We start from the raw sequence: 26,278 nt of genomic DNA, 5'->3' as shown, positions 1-26,278 counted from the left end.
ATAATATAGCAAAAACTTCCTATCTTTTTTCCTCAAACACTTCACTCCCTACTCTAAAGCTGTTCAGTTGAAAATGCACTTTCCCCAGTAAACTTTTTTTTAAAAAAAAGTAACTAAAATTTCTACCCTTTCATATGCTAAGAAATGTTTTTCTAATTAAAACCACAATTTATTACAAGACATGTGAAGACAACATATAGTGAAATGAATTTTAATTGTTGTGCTGTGACTAAAGTAAAGTTCTCAAGGCTGCAATTTAACATTCCAAGTTCTCCCTTCCATCTTTATTGATTCTTAAGGTTTTGCACAGAAACTCTTTGGGGGCTAGAACAGCAGTAATTGCATCACACTGTTTTCCAAGACTTCAAGTTTCAAAAGCAAACTCTTCAAAAAGTACAGTTCTTGATTTGATTAGATACAGGGACAAAAATATAGCACATACTTGAAGGTTACATGGTCTACAAATGATGGCAATATTTTCCTTGGGAGAGTACAGTTTGTTTTCTTGTAAATACTCAAAAAGGCTCAACTTCAAGCAGTAATAAACACAAGCAAAAGTGATTTAACCCTTAAAATAAATATTCAGGAAAACCTCTCTGTACATACAAGTGAAAGAATATGTAACACTTTCACGCTAAAAGAAAAAATAAAGATTTTGTTCATATAAGCAGCTGAAATCTGCTGTTCCAGCCCAATGTCCCCAGTAAAGAAGGGAGGCACAAACACAGGTGACTACTGTAGCTCACTATCTTATGGCCTTTTTGGACAGGGACATCACCACCATCATTTATTTAATCCCTTTTGTTATATTTATTACAGCATGCCAAATCCTTTGGCATATGTGATGGCCTTCAATAATCTTTCTTTAAGCTTTTCTTTGCTTGAGTACTCCGGAAGCAAAAGTACATTAAAGCATGTGTGAGATGTAGGTAACCTGTGGAAAAACACAAAAAAGAAGAATTCAGATTGAGGAACACGTACTACGTGCTAAGAAATACATCACTGTATTCTAAATACATAACAATGGATTCAAAGAGAACCTACTCTGCTTAAAGATTAGCTTAATTAAATGTGAAAGCTTAATAAATTGAAGCAGAGAATTTGCTTCCATTTATAAACAAGAAAGTGACATGTAGAATTTTACCTCTCTGTATCTGGGCCATTTTTGGCTATGATCATCTTTAACTTCCCAAGTCCTCCCACAGGGGCTCTGTCTGTGCCTGTTGTAAACTGCAAGAATAGTCTTTTCTGTTCATCTGTAAATGAATGGACTATCTCCCAGAATTCCCTAATAAGGAAGATAAGGAAGAAAACAAAAATAAGTAAACTGACAACTGTTTCGGTATAAATGAGACTTTCAAAAGTAATTGAACTTCGAAGTTTTAGTAGTCTCATTGATCTTATCAATTTACAAGTTGCATTCATAAAAAAGCATCAACATATTTACCAGTCACCGAGACACTAAAATAGAAATCGGAAAGATTACCAAAATATTGCAGTTTAACTACTTTAAATCTTAATTCTGCTGATAAATGATCTGCAAACATTATTTTATTATTCCTGTGCCCTATGACGTTACATTGGTTCCACTCTACTGTCCAACTGAACTTTTTTCTTAAACACCACAGTAAACAAACGCAACTGCTGTCACAGTTCTTCAACCCTAACATGAACTATAGTTTTAAGGCAAAAATCTAGAAGACTAAAAAAGGTATGTTTCTCTGACTGTTGCCTACACAGAGTTCTCCAGTCAAAGGGGACAGTAAGGGGAAAAACATTTTTAAGAGGAAAAATGTTTTTAATGTTGAGTTTGATTTCTAATTAGAAACGAAGTTCAACACACATTGTACCTACTTAATTCAGTGTTTGCAATCCTCCCCCCTCCCAACAAAACCACGAGCAGTGCTAATTTACTCCTGGAATGACAAAATGGTTTGGGCTGGAAGGGACCCTCAAGGATCATCTAGTTCCAATCCTTCTGCCATAGGCATGGACACCTTCCACTAGACCAAGAGGCTCAAAGCTCCATCTAACCTGGCCCTGAAACAGTCCTATTTATATGGCTTAAGAGAAATACAAAAATCCCAAGGAAAATACCATCTAAGCTTTATAAAAGTTCACTGGAAGCTAAAAACATTGCTTATGCTATCAGCTCTAATGACAGTACTTGAGTAAAGTGAAGTTATAGATAAGTCTTATTTCCGACACTACAAAAATACTAAATCTGACAGTATTAAATTCACTATGAAGAAACAGGCATGTAAAGTGCTTGTACTCCTTCAGAAATTATAAAAGATTACCTAATAATAAGAGAGTCTCTTGTATAGCCACCATCATACTCTGTAGTTTCTTCTAGTGCTTGAAAATCTAAATTCTGTAAGAAGATGACATTTTAAAAAACGACCACTAATTATATTAGGATCAAAAAAGCTCCACTTTTTCTGGTGTACATTCAGGATTCTTACCCTACTTCCACAAATTAGTAATTCAATTTCCTCTGGTCTAAATAAATATTTCAAAGGAGATTCATTGGTCACCATGTGGAATCCTCTCCGAAAGGCCTTGAACTGCTTTTCTACTGATTTATTGAGTATATAGTCAGCATACAGATTGACAAATTCCTGTAAGGAAACAGCCCCCAAGAAACTGTTAGTACTTCAACACATACTCTACTCAAAGTATCTCCTAACAACATAAAACTCCAAAAATACATTTAATTCTATGATTCTGCCCCGATAATCTGGGCTCAGCTTCTCTTCAGCGGTGAAGAACAAGTCACAAATATTCCTCAAACAGGCCAAAACATCACACCCAGAAGCTATGCATGTACATACCAATGTTCTCTAACAAAAAAGAGCAACCCTCCCCCCGCCCTCCCCCCCCAAAAAAAACGACACCAAAGAACTGCCATGGTTTAAAACTTACATTATAAAAGTGAGACCAACCTCTATAGAGTCCTAGGTAATTCTGCACAGAGCATCTAAAAATTACACATTACATTAAGAATACGTATTTGAGGATGAAGTGTACCTTTCTATTTTCATTTGTAATAGGAATTTTATCACCGTTTTCCTTTAAATCATGCATCATTGGATTGCCAAAGAGATCCGTATGAGATATTTGAAAAGTTATCATCATATCATCTTCCACACTTCCTTCATACTCTAGCAAGTCTCTCAGACTCTGGTAAAGAACCTAATGGAGAAAGAAATAAACATCTGTCATAAATAAGTTTCAATACATTTCACTGAGTAAAAGCAGAAGACATGAAGTTATCTGTCTCAGAGTCGTGAGAAGTCACTTAATTCCCATGTAGTCCAGACAAATTAAAATATTAAGCTCAGTGTCTATAAAATCAATCAACAGCAGATAATAAGGAAGAAAAAGGAACAAGGCAACAATGATAATGCTCTTAGGAGAGCTTACCAGTACCCAGGAGCCTTCCTAATTACAGTGGTCTGACCTGTTACTTAAAAGCCAGTGATCAACTCTCCCATCTTTAACTCTTTTGAACCCATATTTACTTCTGGCATCCAGAACTTGTTACACCAGCAAGTTCAACACGTGTGTTAAAAATCTGTATTTGCTGTATTTTTATATGAGAGAAAATTCAGGCAGAAGGCTTGTGTCTGCTATACCCTGATTTAAAAACAAACTAGGAAGTAATGTAGAAGCAACATGGATGGGACAATCATTAAAAAAAGGAAGTGTCTACACACAAAAAGAGAAGGAAAGAGGTTACTAAGTCTCAAGGTCTCACTTTGTATGATAAGCACAACTTAAGTCAGAATTTGCCAAGTGGAAACTGTAATGACTTTTGACAATTTGCTCTGCTCAAAGGGACAGTCAGCCTTCCTCCTTGTTATTCCTTAGGCAAAGCTTAAGACTCTTGGAAACCTAGGTCTACCTAGAAACCTAGGTCTAGGAACAATTCTTTGGCTCAGAAATGAAGGTGGTAGAGAAACTGAATTCAACTATATTTTTATAGTGAAGTAGAGTAATTAAGTTTTGCCTCAATATTTTAATTACTGAAAGTTTATGTGTAAGCTTTGCCCTCTCACTAGCTTTATCTTTTTAGTACTTCCACAGCACCTCTTAAAATACCTTGCACTGAAAACAACTGGACTTGAACTCTGGGTCATGAGGGCTGGGGAGCACCCCATGCTCCACATGATAGCACTAGAGAGGATTGCATTGTTTGACTACTCTGAACTTCATCTCTGGCTTCTGAAGCAAGTTTCAGTCACATTAGAATACCAAGATTAAAAAAAAAGATGATTTTAAAGGTCAACATAGGTGTCAGAACAGAAAAAGAAGAGTAGCAAGAAAAAAACAACTACCCTGACTGCCTTGTTCAACAGAAATAAATCTACATTTTTCCAGTCAAAAATGTTGAGTTTATAATTCTAACTATGGGAATCTGGGAGCACTGTATTTCTCAACATCATTTGACAGAAAAACTGGTCACAGCTGACATGCTGATACGTATAGTCATCCAAAGCAGACTGGATAACCTATTTTTTGATTACACGTGCCTCAATTCCTGATTATATCTAAACAAAAGACAAGTTTTTAAAATTATCATCTTACTCTTTTTTTGAATACCTGAAGATTTTGCATAACTGCTTCTGAAAAGGGAAGTGTCCCACCATTTTGAAACGAAATGAAGCATAACAACAAGCCCTACCCATTAGCATAAGACAAAGCTACTGGTGCAGGGCCAAGACATCCCACATACATGCTTCTATGCATGCTTCAGTAACGCGTGCTTGCAGCTTGGTGCTTTTACGTAGCCGTTGGCTGGGAACAGGTGAGGTAAAATAGACATTGATCACTGCTTGCAAACTAAAGGAGTATTTATGAACCGCTGCATCTGTCCTTTGCTTAGGAAACATGAAACAAGCATCGTGTCTTTGCATGTCAACTGCTACTGACATGTATTTTGTAGAAAACTATTTCTACAAATACAGATAAATGCCTCATTTTAGAAATCTCCTTGGGAAGACACTAAGCAACTGTTAATGACGACATTAAGCAACTCTGGCAGCATACAAAAAACAGAGCAAAGCTTTATTAATACCCAGTCCTACAGGTTCATTGCCTCCTCCAAATCATATGTAAGTTTTATTCCTTATGAATTTAACAAATACAGACTTCACACAAATCACTGGTTAATTCACTTCCACCTCTAACAGTGATTTTGTGTTTAAGTTAAATCTCAAAGTATTGCCTAGAAAACGCAGTAACAAACTCAAAGAACATAATGAACTTACAGGATGAGAGTCTGCCAGATCACGGAAAGTTCCTTTTTTGCCCATTAGCTTCCTGTAGACAACCATGGGAAAATGTACATCCAGTATACAGTTATTGTAAATAGCGAGACCCAGCACTATGCCGATCAGCGTAAACTGACCCTCGGTTTCAAAAGAGGACGGATTAAACCAAAACAGTTTTGTAGATTCATCATATGTGAACATACCTGCAAAAAAATAATTTTGAACAATTATGGTTACATTTCAATAAAAATGAGATGTAAAACATACTTTTATAAACCTATTTGTATAAATACATTTTAGAGGTGTACTAAAAGTTATACTTAATGTAATGGCAAAAAAAGAGAGCTACTTACCTTTAGGGTAACTGAAGCTGCTCAAGATGTTAGTAGTCGCTTTACGACTACAAGCATGCATGAGGCCTGCAATACAACATCCTAAAATGCCCGCTGAAGTCATACATATAAACCTTTTCCAACCCCTTCCATTATTGAGGAAGCAGCAGCACATTGTTTACATAGATTTTAACTTTGATAAATACAGCAGGGCTAGAAAAGATCAATCAATAGCCATGTGGATGAAATCACCCCGAAGAACTCTAATTACTATAGAAGGATAGCCTTTCCTCAAAGGCTTTTGCATGCCAGTTCCAGCAAAGGGACAGGAATAGATGCAGACCTCCCACTGAACTAGAAGCTATGGTGATGAGCTGGGATTAACCGTTACACATGAACTTGAAACAAGTTAGATACCTAACACACACACGCAAAGATGTATTTTGGTAACTGAGTTAGTGCAGCTACCACATACATCCTAACTCAAGGAAGAAATGTAGCATAGGACACACAGAGTCACCAAATGCCTCCTTAGGCTGAAAATAAGATGCCACCTTCAAACAAGATACGAAGCCTGAATTCTCATTCAATTGAGCCTAAGGGGATGAACTGCAAACTCATTCAAAGACGGTGGCTATTCCCAAAAACAGAATATTATTTATCTCAGCAAGGTACTAGGACAGGGTCAGCTATCAATGGGAACACAAATAGCAGACTAACACATGAGGCAAGAAAACTGGAAATCAGAGATGGATGAGCAACACAAGCATATGAAGGAGAAACATTAAACAGAAGCCTGCATTCCATTTTCTGAATTGGCTGAAGTTTAGGTAGCTTCTGGATTACTGGCATAATAAAAGCAGTGACTTGTACTTTCTGGAAGATGATGAAAGAGTTAAGCAGTGAAAACAAACAATTCCAGAAGATGTATAATAATGAAGGACTAACATTTTACCCATATTCACATCTGGAAAGACTAAAATGAAATGCAATATTTTATTCACTGACCCAAATTGAAACTATTGTACATTGAAATTACAATATAACACCAGAAGAAAGAGAAGCTGCAATAAGGGGAAAACAATTTTGTAATGCTGCTAAGAATATTAGATGAAGCTATTCCTTCTCTTACCATGAGAATTGTTGGTCATAAATCTACTACTTTGTGATTTTTTGTTTTTTTTTTGACAAAAACTTTAAGGTAGTTTAATATGAAAATATTTGAAACGTACTAGCAAAGAACTATTACAATAAACATCACTCCACACATACCTATCAGGCAATGTTTTAAATTCTATTTAAAGGATTTCATTCACTGGTAAATGAAGCATTCACAGGTCAGCAGAAGTCACAGTACAACAGCTTATACACTGCATATACCACAGTGTGTATCAATATATGTGCAAAAGAAAAAAATGTGAAAGCAAGCTACATTTTCTGCTTTTACAGATTTATACCAAAAGCAGAAAAAAGCTATTTTTTGTTGGCAAAGTAGATATAAATACAAAAATGCTTGTAATTGTTTGCATTTTGAATTCAAAAAAATTAAACCATGCACACACACCTAATCGGTTATCCATCTTTATCTAGCGGGAACGTACACACACTAGCAAAATCTTAGCTGAACCAGACTTCAGTTATTACACAGGACTATTCAATACATAGCACAACGAAGAAACTCACACAAATTCTCTTTAGATAAACTCAGGTTAAAACAAACAAACATATTCCACATTGGAAACAGTACTTTGACAAAGTACCGAGATCTTATTGTGCCATACTCTAACATATTCCAAATAGCCTTTAACTCAGATGCCAAATCTCTCCAACAGTAGTTTTTGGAGTGAGTAAGACTCGTTTACGAGTCTGTGTCACTTGTTACAAGAACCAGCTTGGGTATTGTAAAGGGCAAGTCCCAAGATCCATATTCTGTTACCACGTCTGGGGACTTCCTCTTTCATCTGGTCAAAGCAAATACACGTTTCCTAGTTAATTTTCTAAGCTACAAAACTTAAGAACAACGGCTCTTAAAAAAAAGTTTGATGAACAATTAACTAATGGCCACAAGCTGTTGAGCTTTAATGGAAGTTAGGTTACAGGAACTAAAACATGACATCACATTCCACGTAATTATGAGATTAGGATAGGATCCTGGTAGGTCTGATTTCTGTCCCAACAGAGTATTCACAATATTGTAACCATTTAAATTCTTTCACAACTGCAGACAAGCTGCATATTAAAAGCATATATGTGCATGTAGTTGCATGAATAAAAACAGAAGTGTAAAAGGCTGGTGCAGGGAGTGAGGGAAAAATAATAAAATGGAAATGTGACTTAAAACAAATATAAAAACCTTGTAGTTGGTTAAGAAGAACTAGGAATAGTTTGATACATCTTAGTCAATCAAGTTTGACACTACTGTCAAACTGGAGACATTTTAGATTAAACCATTAGAAGAACTGAAACTCTTATATGTATATATATATGTATGTATTTTTTTAAGCTGGGGGAAGGGGAGGAAATAACTCAAAAACTCACCATAGTCCTACTCTGGTTTTATTGCAGAAGTTCTTCCTCTCTGGTTTGCTTACTAATTCTAGAAGCTAATCACAAAGCAAAGCGAGGAGAAAAGTGAGAGAACAAACAAAGGAACCCTGCAAAGGAACCCTGCACTACTGACTTATATTTAAGCAAACAACGGCAGCTTTCTCTAACTACACACAGTTATGCCTTTCATCATTGCTCCATAGGAGGATGACTGATGGCAAAACACTGAGCCTTATTGGGTCAAGTACTCTCAGTCACCAAGGAATCTGGGGAACTTCAGGGAAAAAAAGCAGCAAATGTAGAAAGGCACTGCAAAAAGCTTGCTAATTACTCAGAAGCAAAGGTAACATACCAATATCTGGATTGAAGATTTCTTCCACAACCAGTTGAAAAAATTCTTTGGAAACACCTCCTTCATCTACCCCTTGCTCTCCTTCAAATTCAACATACAATTGCTTCTTCAAGTCTGCAGGATTTTCCATGGCAATCATCTCTAGCTATTGAGTGAACAGATGAAATTATTTCATTAGTACATCTCAACGGCATATGAAGTAACTACATTAAAATCTACCCTCCAAACCTAAGAAGAAAGAAAGTATAAATCACAACTGTAAAACATCAGAAAACAACAGTAATGCTAAATCACTTTAAGCAGGTATTAGCATTTGGGGATTAACGCAGCAAGAAACTTACCAAAGATCTTATCTGTTAGCCAGTTAAGCCTCTTAGCATTCTCCATTTCCATTCTTCTAAGCACTTACTTCAAGTTAGCAATGCGTTGAACAAAATTCACAGAAAACCATATGAAAACAAGGTGCATTGCTGGGTTATCTAAATTCTTCTGACTATAAGAGACTGCAGTTTGATCTACGCAGCTGACAACAAAAGGTTTTGCAAAGGGACTACACAGACATGTTTTTGGAGTCTTTGTGTGATAACTTAGAGTGGAAGACAGAAGACATGCCTTTGAAAAGTAGTCACATCTCACTAACAGAGCTAGGAAAAAAACAAAAAGACAGGAATATTACAGTCAAATGAATTCCCTTTCCTCCTGACCCTTTTGAAAAAGTCTCAGAAATGTCTTGTCCTTTTAATTTCAGTGCCTTCACACAGACCTACTGCATTGCTTTCTTGGAAGTGAAAATTCAGGTAAAGTCACATAGAAGTTATGATGCTTCATAGGAAAGGGTTTCATTCCTATATGCAGGCCCATTACAGGTCTGTAACACCTTTTCCCCCCAACAGAAATGTATCCTTTCATTAAATTACAAGTTATTAAAGAATACTTTTTATCTGCCAACAAATGCACTGCTTAGCAGCACAAACATGTTGGTCAAACCTGTGCAGTGTTATTACATTAAACATACCCATGTGCAGAAGAAAATTCAACAGCAGTACTGTGAGGCACAGAAGGACCTGTACACTCCTCTGCAAAGACCATATTCCTGGAAAGATCTGCCTACAATCCAGGATGGTGCTGACTGTACTTACCGGTACGTGTTCTTAACATGCTGAACCTCTTTTTATTTCACTACCCTACCTTATCCACACATACGCCAACACATCCCTTATGCCCCAGAATCAGACTACAGGAGCGTAAAGGAAAACAGGAACAAAGAGGACAAAGAAGGAAGCGATGCCACCAGCAAGATACTTTCTCCTGAGCCATTTTCTCCCGCTGACATCTGCCAAGGCAGTGGGCCCGCCACGTTACAAGCAGCACAGCAGAGCAAGCGAGTGACTGAGCTGAAGGTGGGGAGCATAACGGGGCTGAAGGCTTCGAAGCTCCTCATGCAAAAGCAGCATGTGGGGAAAGAATCCTACCAACTGCTATTGAAAACTAGTATCAGGAAGGGCAGATACAGGGTATCTGTAACCTAGATGTGCTAAACAGAGGGTAACCACTTCAAATACGTCTCAGTTAAAGAAACAGAGGTTAGCCATGAAGACTCCACAAATGAAAGCAAGTGAGGTCAGATTACTAGATTGAGATGCACGTTAAATTACAAGAGTCTCTGGAAAAACAGTTGTGTACTACATCAAGCAGTCAATCCATTTGGTATTCTATTGTATGTCACTTGCAACGAACCATTTCAGCCCCAAAGGAGACCAAAATAACTTTTTCACTGAAGTTCACTGTGTTTTTTAAATCAACAGTATTTCTGCTGCAAGACCATGTTGCAGTTCCCCCCAACTTGATATTCTCATCATACTCTTCCCACACTAATGTAGTTTTGCATCTTGCCTTTGAAGTAAATCTTTACGTTTAGCATCTTACAAACGTGTAAAAAGAATTTTGCTCCTGAATAGGACAGAGCACAAGCCATGTTGTAAATACAGCAGATTATTGTTCTAAAAACAGTAGTAGTGATTTACAGACCTTAAGTACCAGTTATACATTAGATAGATGCTCTCCGATTTGAATTTGTTCTTACAAGTACACTAATACTTTTTTCTTCCCAGTTATGAGTTCATTGGCTTTGCAGTACCTACCACCACCAATTTACTCTTGTGAAAGTTTTACAAATGTTGATGAGTTCTGAGAAGGCAGGTATTGCCTATGTATTTTGGGGGGGACAACAATCTTGTCGTGGTATAAAAATTTTCACATCATAAAAATGTGTTTACGTTAAAGAGAATGCTCATATTTACATATATGCAGCAATCAAATAACATTTGGAAATTGTTTTTGGCTCAGAACTAGGCTGTAATGAGCAACATAAAAGAAATGCAGTATTAAAAAAAGGGGGAAGGAAACACTGAGTTGAGCAACACTGGTTGGAACACCATGCTGAACATCTGCGAGGAAGTCAGATAAAGGATTACCAAAAGGCCTGTATTTTGAGTCAAAGCCTAATAATGTTCCTTGAAGTAGATTTTATGAGGACAACGGTGCTAAGCTGCTCAACTGAAAGTCACAGATTTAGCTGCTCCTTTGAATATCCATCTCTCTCAACTGACACTTAACAAGAAAATAAATGAAACTCAGTAGAAAACACCATCACAACAGTAGAGGCATTGCATTTTAGTAGAACCGCAGTGCTTCCACAGCAAGTAAGTATGAACTTCAGCTTAAAATATTTTTTTTAAACAAACAGAGCTCTCTCGGCCATGCCAACACAGATACTACTGGATAAACCCAATTTGAGTGCATGTGAATTCCCAAAGTTTTAGAAGCTGATGTCTTCTGTCATGGTGGTTTGGCCACGCAGATAAAGTCATTGTATTTTCCAGCAATTTCCTAGAAAGCATCTGTGTAACTGTCTGAAGCATAACCATCAAAAACTGAGTATGTATAAATTGAAAGGCTAAAAAGTTGAGACATGATGTTATACAAATAAGTGTATTTTGTTGGCTTAAATATGTTAGTGTGCCACAACATAGCAAACCGTATGATTTACGTTGTTTACAGAACAGCACTGTGTTTCCCTGAAAGATAGGAAATGGTCCACTGGAAGACAGAAGACAATATTTAAAACCCTAATGTAATGCCAGAGTTTAGGCATCATCTTAAAACTGACAGTAACTGAAATAATCTGTTCAGTGAAAAATCAGAAAGCCTGAAGCTCCAGCATGTAACACACGAGTTCAGAAACAGTGGCAGGAATACTTTTCATGCTAGATGGTAAAAGTGACTACACCTACTCTAAGGTTCAAAGTACCAGAGGCACATCACGACATATGTCGGTCAGTACATTTTGTGCACGTGCAGAACTGCACGCGAGTAATACTTAAGAACTGACTAAGGAGCAGCCTCTCAAGCTGCGTTTCATGGTTCATACATATGCTTGCCAGCGGAGCTTACATCTGCACGCAACCAAGGCACGCTAAGGGCTGAGACTTTCAGCTGAACACACACAAAAACCAGCTTAGTCTCAAAGAACATGTTAAAGCTCCCGGAGTGCTTGGTTTTAACATCCTGTGAGAATCTGCACGCTGGCTTGAGTCGTCACATAGGAGCTTTTGCTCACGGATGCATTTAGCAGAGTCATTTGCACCTAGAAGAGGCTGGCTGCCTGCCAGCTGCCTGAATTCAACACCAAATTTGTCAGAGTGAATTTCTAGTTTGCAAGCACGTACCAGCCAGATCCTGCTGGAGGAACCCACCACATTTTCCACTTAGGGAACTCACATGTCATAACTCACACCCTTTCCATTACTGCTACCTGAGCATAAATCCACATAATCTGTGCAAAATAGGAGAGTCAACTCAGAGGAAGGGGATGAAAGAAAGAGCTGCTTGGGGATGAAAAGGCAGAAGAGGGGATTTAAGGATAAACCTTTCATTATCACCACATCCACCTAATGTGGCTCGGCTGTAGTCCAGAAAACCTCTTGAAAGAAACCCATTAGACACAAGAGGACATGTCAGCTGCTTTCTAGAGACTGCAAACTGAGCTGCCAACTCCCAAGTGTAAGAGCCCTGTAATAAAAGTGAGGACTAACACTTCACCATTTCCCCTCTGAGGACTTTTCAGAATAACGTACATACAGCTAAGCATACAGCCTTTGTATTATATACTTACTGTTTCATTAAGTCCATTTCAATAAAAAAAAATCAGAAAAAATAAGTTTCATACGTGCAAAGAAATTGAACAATGATTGAACAATGAAGTTTTTGCTTACATATATTAATTCCAGGGAGAACTACAGCCTTCTTATTAAAAAAGCAGCTTTAAACAAGTACTTAAAAGGCATTACTTCAAATTCTAGGAAAATAACCCTACCATGATTAAAAACGTTCAATGTTCATATTTGTTTTAATGAAGTCCAAAAAGCAAGATGTACACAATGAACTCCAGAAGTTTAAATATTAAATATGAAGGCAAAACCAGCTTGACTAATTAGCAAAGACCTGCACTCAGTCCATTTGCTAATATGAATTATGAAAGCTGATTGATGTATTTGCTTTAAAAATATCCAGTACTGATAAAGAAAACATGAGTAAGATCATCTCAACCTCGCTTTAATCAATATTTCTGAGAATGCCTTCATCGTGAAATTGTCCAAGGAATTCCACATATAGCCAAACAAAGTCTGCAGTAAATATTCTCTAAAAACACCAGTCTACTGACATGAGCATAAAATTACTTACAATTTAAACAGGTCTATACGAATTCATACGAACAATTTCACTAAATAAAAACCCCATAAGCAAAAAAAGCAATGCAAGGGTAAAATACCAGAAATCGTATTTCTTACCTGTAATTTAAGCATGATTAGAAACTGTTTTGTCACTGAACAGGTTTAAGACTATGCTTTTATGATTGAAGACTTATCTTGACAATTTTTTTCTAATATTTTTCAGTGAGACCCTTCTGAAGTTCAACATCATACCCAAAACTGCAGCCATCGCTAACAGCATCAAGCCTGTCTTTGACCTACAGTTCCAATTTCGACTGCAATCAGAGGCAGAGGAAGTCACTTATGATTGGGACGTAATACTGAGGACTGTCCTAACCCATTTCATGCCAATTCGGAAGTGGAAACAGATTTGTGTTTTGAATTTATTATAGGAAGTGCTTATAACAGCAGCATGCAATTCTGAAACTGATCAGTCAGGCAGCTGCCGAATTAAGTGCAAAGACAACAGTGTGGATGTATTTCCCTGACTACACTTGTCCTGCTACCAGCAGATTTACATCATTCTTTTATGTCCTGTCATCTTTCTTCCTTTATGAGGACTTCATCATCTCTCTGAAGAGACTGTAAATTACCTGAATTTCTATTATATCCTTTGATATTACAATAGGAAAAAAATGCAGAAGAGATATAAGCACATGGTAAACAGAGACATTGTATTGTTTCATTCCCTCCTTTCTCAACGCTTCCTCAGAAATATTTTAAATCTCTTCCTTGAGCACTAATACCTTATTGTCAACTAAAAACCATCAATAGATAAAAGGTGACTTCTGTATCAATTGGTAGTTTAATCAACACATTTTTTCCTCAGTCCACATCATTTCACAACGGGTACCTTGATGCACGTGTTCAAATGGCATGCATTTCTCCCTTCCTCCAACTAGGAGGGCGAGTCTTCCTTCATCTTGAGGATAATCCATTTTCCGCTTTTGAGAAGTGCCTGGGCTCCACTTGCTTTCACTAACACCACAGCTCAGACGGTTTGAATTTAGAACCATTGTATTTTTCTCTATTTCTTCATCTCAAAATAAACAGTCTAAAATTCTTACTCTCCTTTGGTTTTTGACAGAGTCAGATCACCATAATTTAACACGTTCTACCAGCTGAAATTAACATCCATAAGAGGATCCATGGCAACTGCCCAGGCATGTATTTGTAGACTGCCGGGCTGTGCTAGGGCTGCTGCACATGCATTGCAAATTAAATTCGTATGCTTGAGTTTCAAGTGATTTAAATTACCCAAGTTTCCAGCAGACCAAGAGTGTGCAGTGATGTCTGCTGTGGCCCAGCTGAGATGTAGCAACTGCACCAACTTGATGTTGCCCACGAGCTTTCTAATCAACACTAAGCATTTTTTGTCCTCAAAGGTTTCAACTCCCTAAAGCTGGGAGCAATATGTAGATGGATACCTTTACACGTTTACAGATTTTCTTTCCCATCATCAGCATGAGGAGGGTCTGCTTCCTCTCTGCTCAAACTGACTTTAAGAGAACATCTCCCCAAAACTAGCTCTCATCCTGTTTCAGTCCATCCTCTCCTGAAGAGATAGGTAAATATTGGCAAAGAGGGAATACTATCTCAAAGCTGAAGAGCATCAATGAAAAACCTCATTACTTCAAGGTGACAAAACCTAAGGTAAGCTCCAGAGAGAGTGAAACTACAAAGAGCATTTTTAAATCAGAAAACTGGTACACAGGAAGGCTTAATCTTACAACAGTATTTTTTCACTTGCCTGATACAGTAACTGGGCTTACAGACGAGCCACTTCTGCACTGCAAATCCCCAACACACCTGTTGGTACTTGGGACAAAAGTTTTGCATGCTAACTGATAATATTAGCAATTTGCATGAAGCAGCTAACTCATCAGAAAATGCAGATGTACACTGAAAAATCAAGGTGGGAGCTTATTTAGGGCTCTCACAACGGACCTTCAACAGCAGTTAAACAGAAGCAGCTACTGGGTTGAGAAGCAAGAAATCATACTGTCCCCAGACTCTCTCCAAATACACACCCTTGTCTGACTCTTTAGAGACATGCTTTAAAATCAAAGTTTAAAAGTTTGCAAGGACTGTTGTGCTTTTAACAGAACACAGAAAAATGAGCTTCTGAAAAATAACAGCTTTAAGCAAAAAAAAAAAGGAAGAAAAGTCCTGAAATTAAGGGACCTATTTATGAAAAAAGAAGTTTGTGTGAAATATTCTTCATAGTTTGTATTCTGCACAACTCCCATCTTCAAAAAAGGTGTGAACAAGGATTCTTAAGTTTTACCTTAAGAAGCCAGCATATTCAGAAACAGGCTGCTCTCACAGTTCTCAAGTACTAACAGGTCTTACTTCCCCCCTTCTCAGTCATTATTTGCACCAAATACCAACAAGTCTTAGGGAAGCGAAGTTCTACTTATCAAGTAGTCACTCCACACACGTTACACCTAGAAGGTCACAAGTCACAAGAACAGTACACAACTGAAAGGAAAGGCTTTAATGCAAACTTCCACCTGAAAAAAAAATATTACCAAAAGATGATTTAGTGCAGATGACACAGAATATAAGGCATTGAAACAGAATTTGGCCGCCGTCTCTCTGCACTACAATGTGTAGCAGCACAGAACCTGTCAATGAGGGTTAAAAACTCTTTGATACTTGCATGCCCAAGTGCTCTGAGCGAAACTGGTCTGCTGACTGTGCAAGTCTCCAGCAACACGCTCAGAATTCAAACTTAATATAGTAAGGCCATATGAGATTCTTGCAGAGGAAATCTAGCACGTAAAACACCGGATCCACACGCGGTCCTTTCCAGTTAGTCGAAGCCTGTGCAGTTTGCGCTAGCCAAACCCAACCAACCAAAGCTCCATGTCGCTGCCTCAGGACTTACCCGGACAAGTGCATCGTCTATGATGTGATCACGTCTCACTTTAAGTCGCAAGTACGGGTTGAGCTGCTGTCCTTGAACTAAGCTGTAGAGCACAGTTATGCGTCGTTCACTGTACATCCGGATTCTATTGTCATAATACAATCCCAGGTTCTTGGTAACAGCATTCAATATGAAGGGACAAGTCATAAAAGAGAATTTGTTTTCCGTTTCTACTTTGAAGAAAGTGTAGTCTTTGTCCATTTCTAGAACATCATTCAGTGGTTCATTAATAAATTCTTCAAAAGGAATAAGTGGTTTTCTGCAATCTATAGTTTTAACACCCAGTTCAGTTTCCAGAGGGTCCACTCGAGGACCTTTTTTATTTCTTCTTTCCTCACCCAACAGCTCTTGAAGAGTTAGTTCACTTGATTCTGGGATGGGTTCTTCATCTTCCTCTTCATTATGATCTGTATCCACATCCCCTCCTACTACATTTGCATAGTAAACCATTTTCAAGCACTTTGAAGCAGCAACAACAGCATCATCGTCATTCACTAGGTTACGACTATTGAACTCGTTGCTTATGACTTTGTAAGTAATAAGCTGCTGAAATGTCTCCATCATTCTCCGAATTTGGTCTGCTCTATACTTAGACCACAATCTGACCAGTTTTGCTTGAGCTGCAAGGGGTAGCTTGCTCATTGCTTTGCAAAACAATGGCAGAGCCATTTCCAGGTATTCAGGGCTATGAAGATTGCCATTCTCCATAACGATTATAAACAAATTCAGATAGTTAGGATCCCGAGAGTACACATTATGGTAAGTCAAGTCACATTCCACATTAGGTGACAAGTACACAAGTGCATTTAAAAAGGCAGTTTCTATTTTTTCATTAGAAAGTAATCTATCATAGACCCGCCTGACTGCTTCAATATCTACAGACACTTCATCGGGGCCTAATTTTTGGAGGTTATTGTCTCCCTGTGTGTTATCACCTATTCTTGATGATGAAGATGACGATGCGCCTGAATCTTCTTCCATAGCAGCAGCTGAACAGGCAGCTTTTTCCTTTTCGTCTTCATCTTTGTCTTCATCCTTTCCTTGAAGGGACTTGAGCTCCTCCTTCGTGTGCTGCTTGGCTTTTCGGAAACTCTGTACCAATGCTTCAGCACTAGAAAATACTCTCCCAATCACCCGGATTAAAGGGGAATAATCCTCTTTCTCTCGGCATAGTTCAAGAATTTCATATATCTTGTCTTCTGTTAGAAAAGTCACATCTACAAAGAGATGAAATATTTTAATTGTATTAAGATAAAATTAAAAAATATAAGGTATTTATTTGCTCTACTCATGAAATATGTATATCATTATTAACACACTTTAGAAAAAACAGCGTCAGTGCTTGTTAAATTCGAAACATATTTTGATTTCAATAGCATGAAGAATCATGATTTCTTTCACAATTCTTTTGTGTAATATTTCATTTGTGGATGCGAATCAGAGAACATACTGTGACAGTAAAATTGTTTTGCTGTCTTTTGATTGACTACATTTGGTCACATTTAATCGTGCTATATTGTCTAACCAAGAGCAACTAGGGCAATCAGTAAGATGTTAAGCTTTGAAAGTCTTAAGACAGTAACAATACTGCACAGCTAACAGACAAGTCATTAAACTATCTGAACTAAACTATCAACTTTTTTCAGAGCACTTATTTAATCCACACACTTCCCCACTTCTTAAAAACAGATCTTGAAAAGATTCACCAATTTTTGTTGTATATACGATTTCTTGTTTATTTCTATTTCTAATATTTTCTGCAGTTTGTGTGTGTGTGTGTGTGTATATATATATATATATGTATAAAACGTACCTGAAAATCATTTAAAAAACACAATACATGTTTAGAATTTTATGCTGCCTTCTACATTACACACACAGTTGGGTAGGTGAGTTACTTCTCTGTACACTAGGCTTCACTGGAGCACACTCATCAACTTGCTATTCAGATGATCAAGCTGGTTTACACACAACAGCAGCATGGGCTCCAAGTACCTGTTCCCCCCACTCTAAGTGCAATAGCTCCTTTGGGGATCCATTTGCTAACCTGAATCTTCCTTTCTCTTTATTAAGAGAAGGAAAAAGCATTATGTAGTTTTCTCTGCTATTTCTCAAGCAGTACCCACAAATGTATGTGCATCAGGTGATGACTTAGAGTAGGATAACCACCAAACATGATCAGGTACTGAAAAGCCGATCTAGTTTAAACATTCAGATTCTTCCAAACTGGCACATAGAAATGAAAACCAAATCTGTGTAATAGCATCTCTGCAGAGATGAGGACATGCATCACATCACTGTATCCATCAACACCACCAGTATAACTACCTCTGAAGAAAGTAGTAACTGTATCATCTTTATATATATACTTATATACAGTATATGTTTAAATATTTTGAAATGGGATTACCTACCTTAACATTCATCCCAAGCAGTCAATAAGTTAAAAATACAAACTAAATCAGGCAGAGAGACAATTTATTGATTTTTGCAGAGACCCAAAATCATTCTTAGAGCACACGTAACATGGGAAAGATTAAGCTTATGTCATGCTACTGAGATTGACTTCCAACAAATATGAAGACAGTGGGAAAAGCTTCAAAACTGAAATCTGTCCTGCTACATAACAGCATTGAAAATATTATGAAGGGTACATCTCCTATTTTTATCTGTTGCCATGCGTATGCAAGCAGCAAACCTGCCTAAAATAAATTTAACTGCTGATACAGATTGTTTTATGCCATAGCTCCTCAAAACAAGGACTACATTCTCAAGTTCACTGACTCCACTGCATGGAAGTTACTTATAGCACAGAAATTATCAATAAAGTTGACAGTTTAATAACACATTCTAAATTCCCATGCTTTCAACACAATTTTCCATTTATTTTATTTTATTTTTTAAACAGATTCGTAGTATTTAAATAGGAAACCACCTGCTATTTCCTGCTAAAATATTTAGTATTACCATAAGCAGTTCTGTAACAGCTTTAAGTGGTATCCTGTGACCACACTCCAACTCAGCTGCTCTAAGGGCCTGTCCCATTTTACTTTGTAGCAGTGATCAACATCTTGTATGTCTGTATCCAATACTGATCATCTGCAGAGTAAGCCAGACATAACTGAAGGTTCCTTTCTACTGAAGTCAGTTTTAACTGACATTTGACTGTGAGCTTTTACACACCTTCTCTTGATCTTTCTACTACACTAAGTGATCCAGTAAGTAAACGGCTCCTCTCAAACCTTGCTCTAATGCTACCCCATGACATCCTCACACACGAAATCAAGCTTTAGCAGCGATTCCAGTAATTTAGAATAGGAATCAAGAGCGCTCGATTCCTTAGATATGATTCCTTTCCCCAGGTAAATAAGAGTCCCATATGGTATTTAACAACGCATTCATGCTCTGGCCATACAGCTACAAAGACAGGTCAGCACTTGTGACTCTACAATACATGAGATCTGAGTCATTGCTTTAGACAACATAGCGCCTCTGGAGATAGAGCGCAAAGATTTTTACATATCTGCATTGTGGAGAGAGGATGGCAGAGTGGGGTAGATGAACGAAAATCCTGTTTGTGCACATCTCCATCAGAAACACACAAAACTAAGCGAAAAGTCAGAGAACAGACCTAATGCCTCTCCGTCCAATCTAACACTACACTGGATCCCTTTCCCCCTCCCTACTATTTGCTTCTTTGCTTACTCAGATCATAAATAATCTGGGGACACGTTTACATCAGCTGAAGTACAAGCTAATGCTAGTATTGACTGGAGCATCTCAGGTCTCCTATAACAGAGCTACATTTCACTGCTGATTCTGCAGGCCTCTTTAATTCTTTGCTGTAAATGGTTTCACTTTTTTTTTTTTTTTAATCTAAAATGAATGAATCTAAACTTCTGTGCTCAAACCATTTACGACAACATTTAAAGTCTGCTCAACGGTTAATAGCTCTAATTTCAGTTAGCTTTCTTTTAGATTTCTTTTTGCATCACAGATTTCGGTCACAAACTGATTTTTTCAGACTCCTGCTAGCAGAGTTTAAAAAAACTAAAAAGAAGTCTGAAAAGATGTACAGAATTGTATTTCTCTTCCCCACTCTGGCTTAAATATTTTAACTTTTTTCACTTGGTAGATGCATTTTTTTTTTTAAACGTATGTTTTTAGGTAACAATCAAGACGTCATCTTATGCAGTGGTCTCTTTCTCTAGTGCTTCCTTCAACAACTTCCTTTGCAAATATGTCTGGTCATCATAATTGGAAGGTTTGACATTTGGCAAAGACAGAGCTTTGCACTAAGGGTTAAGTTTAGATCATGAGAAGGGTACATGTTAAAGCCACTGATAGTCCAAAACAAACCTCCAGTGGACAGTCACAAGGTTTTATTAGTTCTATTTCCTCTTCCAAATAAATCCACTGTTCAAGCCTATTTATTATCCATTGTATCATTTTGTTCATCTTATGTTTCTTGACACAAACTGGAATTCGTCAAAAAATAAATTTTACAACCCATTAACTCCAGGGCAGTTACAAAACTAGGCAAATTAACTGAGCTAAAATAGGCATACAACAGCACTTAAAAATCTCTATGTCTGTAGAAACAGTAATCTCAGAACGCATATGAGTTTTAAGAGAGATATAGTGAAGATCCAGATTTGGAATCAGTGTTCAGCAGTAACCCAGCCACTTTATAGAATCTATAGTAAAATATTTGAAGGCCAAATACTGTATTTTATTTAAGGAATCAAAAGAACACCACCACGCTGACATCTGTAGACTTATACTTGTGCATATTAAATGTGTTCTATTTTAGGAAGAATCTAAAATGACATCTTACCTTTAAAGTCATCTCTTGGGCCTTGCATTTCCTTCTTGTTCATTTTTCTGTCAGTGCAGGAATTGTTATGGGCACCTTTGGAATTGTTTTCTAGGTAAGCTGAGCTCGTTCCTTTCTTGGAGGGATGAGGATCACAGAGTTTTGCATTAATCTTATAAAGCTCGAGGGCCTTAATGGCTGCTGCATTGTTATCCATACGGAGAAAAGTTGGACAGGAAGCACAAAATTCATTCGTGCAGGCTTCATTTCCACAGCCCTCAGTTAACTGGTGGTAGTAGCGCTCTATTAGATGCTTTGCAGCTGCTCGCTTCCTGTAGCAAACATTCAAACAGTAAGTACAAGGATTAGTAGAGCTTTCACATACGAAGCTCATTCAAAAAGCATCAGCAAGGCAGAGATTAGTCAGGCACTGAAACACAAGATTTCTGAATCAGAGGGAACATCAGGAGATTATTTTTGTTTTTTAAATGTAGGACTCATCTTGACAAACGGAAGTATATTTAACACACAACGTGATTTATAGGTCCTATGCAAACAAAAGGTAAATCCTCTTTATGCATACTTTTCAGCTTTACACTCTAGTGTTACAGTGGACACAATCTCAATTGACAACAAAAATAGAGCAGTGTAGATGCAAAGCAAGGCTGCATGTAAAACAGAACCAGATCTACAGATGATCATGTCTTTGATGCATAGTACTGAGGTACAGTTGCCACTGAGAGGGAAGCTGCACAACAAACAAACAATCCAGGCATTTATTAATACTACACCAATAGGATGTAAACTCTAAAAAAAAAAAAAAAATCTAGGACTTTTTTTTAAAACAAGATTCCAGATGACTGGGTTATCTGATATTTAGTCTATTTAAATCAGTAGGAAAAGTGTTGCTTGGTTAATTAAACTGCTGACAAAACCATGATTAAAGATGAGCCCAAGCCTGAATAACCTCAGCCTAATAAGGTATACAGTTCTCAAAGAGCTATTTGCCAAATCCTCCCCTTTCTCCCACAGTAACATACAGCAACTTTGTATTTTGAAGAATTACAACTGTATCTGTATACCACTCAATATGCTTAGTACTACACAGACACACAAAAATCTCACTGGTCAGTTACTGAAGTCAGACTTCTATAAAAACATGCAAATGGTAAATAAACCACCTGAAAGCTGCTGGCAATTAGGACAGAAAAAGCTGCATGCAGCACCAAGAACAACATGTTTCCCCATATTTTTGAAATAAACCTCCAGAATTTTCAATTCATTTAAAAAAGCTAGTTATTCAGCTATGAAAAAACATTTCAAACATTTTACATAGGTCTAATACACAGGCTTTTTACCCAACTTTAACGATACAGTGCTATAAAAATGGAAAGCAAGATATTAATCAGAAATCGTGATAATTAACTTGAAGTTGCTTTTCTTCCACAGGTTGATGCACACAGATTCTCCATAAAACAAATACTTAAGAACTGAAACACCAGACCTACTGGTACTACTCAGTATTTGCTGCACTTAGCTGATAGTATGGGCTGGTCAAGTATCAGAGTTTCAATGCAGTGGCTTCAGAAAGAAAAGTGTCCTCAAGTTCTGACAGTGACTGTTGAGGTGTAAATTATTCAGCAATAGCACCCTTGTACCTTCTCTACAATCACGTGATCCATAAAGGTGAAAGAGAAGAAAACATTTCTCACAAAGAAAATTATTACTCTAACGTCTACCGAACTTTCTGAATGCCCTAGTGAGTTCCAAGGCAAAAAAAGCAGAAAGGTTTCCCTGACACCCCAAGACAGAGTTGGAAGGCCATAAAAAGTAAAGCAGCACCATCAATACCGTCAAAACCACTTCTGTACAAACAGGGAATAGCTGTATTTTGATCCAAGGAAAAGAGTTCTAGCCTTTTCCAGTTTTTATATACATGGTCTTCAGAACAGCAGCCTCTTGTGTGCATACATGTAGGTATACATACACACTGAGAAATGTGATTTTTTTTAAATCTTCCTTTTAATACTTTAGCTTTTAGAAGTTTTTAAAAATAGTCTTCCATACAGCTTAGATCAGTACGCAACTTTAGACATTTATTATTGAATGCTGAGATTTCATGCTTTGATCATTCTTGACTTTGAATCATTCCAGACCTTCAAATTTAAAGGGTAAAATATAATTTGTAAGCATATGAATGTTAACACATGAAAGGCTTTCTTAATTAATACTGAATTAACACCTGAGATATGGCCACCTGACTCACCAACATGCTCTTTACTCCTCTTGCAGTCCCTCCTATGCATTACCTTGACACCTTCACGAAAATTCCTTCCAACTCGAGTTGAAGCTCACTGCTCTAATTTTCCTCTCTCACTGAGCATGTTTTCCACAGCACATACAGAATGGCACTCATTTCATACACACATCCTCTTTTCAAGCTTTATCCTTCCTCATCACAGTTTCCTTCCGTCTTATTTCTCCATTGCAGTCTACACGTTGATTACAAGTTCTTTGCCATAATTTGTTTTCTGACCTGAGTAATATAGCTATGAATGCCACAGGGAAGCTTATGAGAAATAATACGTGTGCGCATATATGTTTTTACCTAAAGCAGCTGGAGTTGTTATTCAGGTTAAATACATTGTGAAAAGCTGACCAATTCCCTAAAAAGAGAGAACTTACATTTTCAAGCTGGACAAGTTGTTAAAGCAGCATGCACACCCTTCTAGTCGTGTAACATCCAGTTTGAATGAAGTTATTTCAGTGTATAAACACTGATTACATTAATAGCAATAATATTAAACACTGCACTTTAATCAGGTCATGTCCAAGATGTTAAGAGACAAAGCTAAGCTTAGAGTTGTCTCTCACAGCTAACTCCTAAGGGTTTTTTTTTTTGTTTTTTTTTTTTTTGTTTCCACGTACATCATGATGAAAAAGGATTTCAAAAATTGACTTAAGGATAACTTCCTAAACAAGGGGCCTTCTAAAGCCCTCTTAAGCAAAACACTACTTCAGCAAAGGCTGAAGGAGCCCACTATTATCTCTCTTCTTCCTCCCCCAAAGCCCAACAATTCCACAAGCTCATTTCCCATTTTAAAAATTAGTGTTCCCTGACTTACTTTAAAAAAAAATTAAGAATTCAGAAGTACCAAAGTATTCATAAACTGTTGTCTTCCTTGATGGAAAAAAAAAAAGAAAAATAAACTAACGCATGAAAACCAGAGAGAAATTTGTTAGACATTTTTCTACCTGGAAGACAAACAATTCTTTCTGATACTAATAGCAAAACAACTTTCAGTGTATGCTTAAACAGTCAGAAGCATAAGCAGACATACTTAGCTGCAACTATTATACTACACTTTGGAAATAAGATCACCATCAGATGAAAAGCAGTCAAAAAAAATCACAACAAACTCACCTACATGTGAATTTAAACATTGCTTTTTGAGATTTTGTTTTAAACTTTGCATGCCGTTTTCCTTCTTCTGTTTCATAAGCATAATAATGGCGATGCTTGGAGGGAAGTTTCTAGTAAGAGCACTGCCCACAAAGCCCCCTTTGAAGGGGCCGTGCGTGCTGAAATGCCTGATGTTCTACCCAGAGCTGGAGCAGCGCAATGCCCCTTGGTTCCACCGATGTCGTAACACCTTTTGTCTGCCTCAGCCACTGCCATCCCAGCTAATGTAGGCCTGCAAACACACACACGGAGCTCACGTTTCCAAACCTTGATCCTTCCAGTGTGGCGTGCCTCAGGCAGCGAACCCCAGTGACTAGGTGCAGACAATGACCCCCTGGGACCATATTGGTCAACCAAGGGTCCTCCCTCCCCACCACGCATTCTGGTTCCGCTGTGCCTCCATGAACGTTGTATGCTGGCAGTCTGATACAGCACTCCCTCAAGAAGGGCGAGCCTGAGAACAGAAGTCATCCTGGCTTCATGGAGCAATGCAGAAAGACAGCTAGAGAGATGGAGTCAAGAATGTGGTCAGCATGTATCTCTTAATCTTGTCTCACAGACAAATTACCTTGTTGCAGTCCTATTAGGAAAGCACCCTTCATTACTGCCCTTTCCTCTGCTGAGTATTAGCTCTAGGACTCTCCAGAGATAACATCATGCCACAGACTAACTGGTTTCATATCCTGGTTCCTATCTGTCCTTCTTAAAAAAGCATTCCAACATTCAATTAGTCAATAAATTTAGAGATGAGTAATGTATCAGTTGCATCCTGGCTTTTCAACCCAAGCAACATCAGGAGAAGTGCCTGATTTTTATTTATTTTTTTGCTAAACATTTCAGACCAGAAGGTAATAATCCTTTGCCTCCAAATCAGTTATTAAACAATTATTGTAATCAAAAACAACATACGTAAGTAACAACTACAGGCATATCACAACACTTTACTGTGTTTAAAATGCTATGCTCAGGTTTACAGAATTAATGTCTTTTGAAAAGGCAGGGAGGAATGCAGCTTTCATATAAAAGCCCATAAACATACTCAACTATATTCCAGCAGTAATTCAAGTTACTTTTTTTTTTTTTTTATAGTTAAGTTTAGGACTAACTATAAGCTTACAACATTTTACTCTCTTTGAACAAATTTGTTATTGAAGCTAAAAGTACAGACTTGTTATCAGCTGTTAAACTCCTAAGGACTGATCATGTCTAACTGCACAGAACATTTCTGCAGTTCTCCAAATTCTATTTTAAGTTAAGGAGTCCCAAGCACTAATACTCTGTACTGGCTGTGAGGTCACGAAAAGGCCAGCTTTGTCTTTATTGGAAAGAAGTGAGACAACAGTAACTTCACATACTTGCAAGAACCCTTCAGTCTGTCTAATGTTCAGGACAAAAAACAACAAGCAATATTTTATTAAATATTAAGCAAGATACATATTTACTATGTTTTGTGTTGTTCTCCCTTGGTTAAAGAAGTCCCAACACTCAAGCTAAATAGATCAAACTTCATGTTGAATTGTGCTGAAATTTGTCAGTTATGAAGTTTACACACTGTATTCTGCAGCCCTAACGAACAAAAGAGGTTGGATCTCATTGCAGTACTGCTAATAAAACATATAAAGACAGTAACTTGGTGACACTGGTTCTCATTGTCTCCTTCTGGGCCACTGCTGTGTTCCCATAGCAAGCCTGCCTCATACACAAGACAAACTATTTTAGACAGAAGTATTGATATAAGAAGAGGACTGACATCTAAGACCAACCTGCAGAGAAGGGGCCTAAACTGTGATC

At 37.5% G+C, this 26,278-nt stretch overlaps 1 protein-coding gene across 8 annotated transcripts in view; it reads right to left on the bottom strand.

Moving 5' to 3' along the window:
- Window positions 1-102: 102 nt before the first annotated feature.
- UBE3A (ubiquitin protein ligase E3A) overlaps window positions 103-26,278 on the bottom strand; it is a 48,234-nt gene continuing 22,058 nt past the window's right edge. For all 8 annotated transcript variants that reach the window (XM_040544441.1, XM_040544686.1, XM_040544517.1 and 5 more), the window contains 9 exons: window positions 21,046-21,356; window positions 16,170-17,425; window positions 8,508-8,652; window positions 5,274-5,479; window positions 3,031-3,195; window positions 2,466-2,621; window positions 2,301-2,374; window positions 1,145-1,288; window positions 103-934 (listed from right to left, as the gene is read on the bottom strand). In XM_040544441.1, coding sequence (XP_040400375.1) covers window positions 814-934; window positions 1,145-1,288; window positions 2,301-2,374; window positions 2,466-2,621; window positions 3,031-3,195; window positions 5,274-5,479; window positions 8,508-8,652; window positions 16,170-17,425; window positions 21,046-21,356 — 2,578 coding nt within the window. In that variant the 3' untranslated portion in view covers window positions 103-813. The remainder of the gene's footprint in view (window positions 935-1,144; window positions 1,289-2,300; window positions 2,375-2,465; window positions 2,622-3,030; window positions 3,196-5,273; window positions 5,480-8,507; window positions 8,653-16,169; window positions 17,426-21,045; window positions 21,357-26,278) is intronic.

Source organism: Cygnus olor, chromosome 1, assembly GCF_009769625.2.
Source record: "Cygnus olor isolate bCygOlo1 chromosome 1, bCygOlo1.pri.v2, whole genome shotgun sequence".
Taxonomy (NCBI): domain Eukaryota; kingdom Metazoa; phylum Chordata; class Aves; order Anseriformes; family Anatidae; genus Cygnus; species Cygnus olor.
The sequence above is the reverse complement of the archived record's forward strand: the minus strand, read 5'-3'. Positions and strand labels throughout refer to the sequence as shown.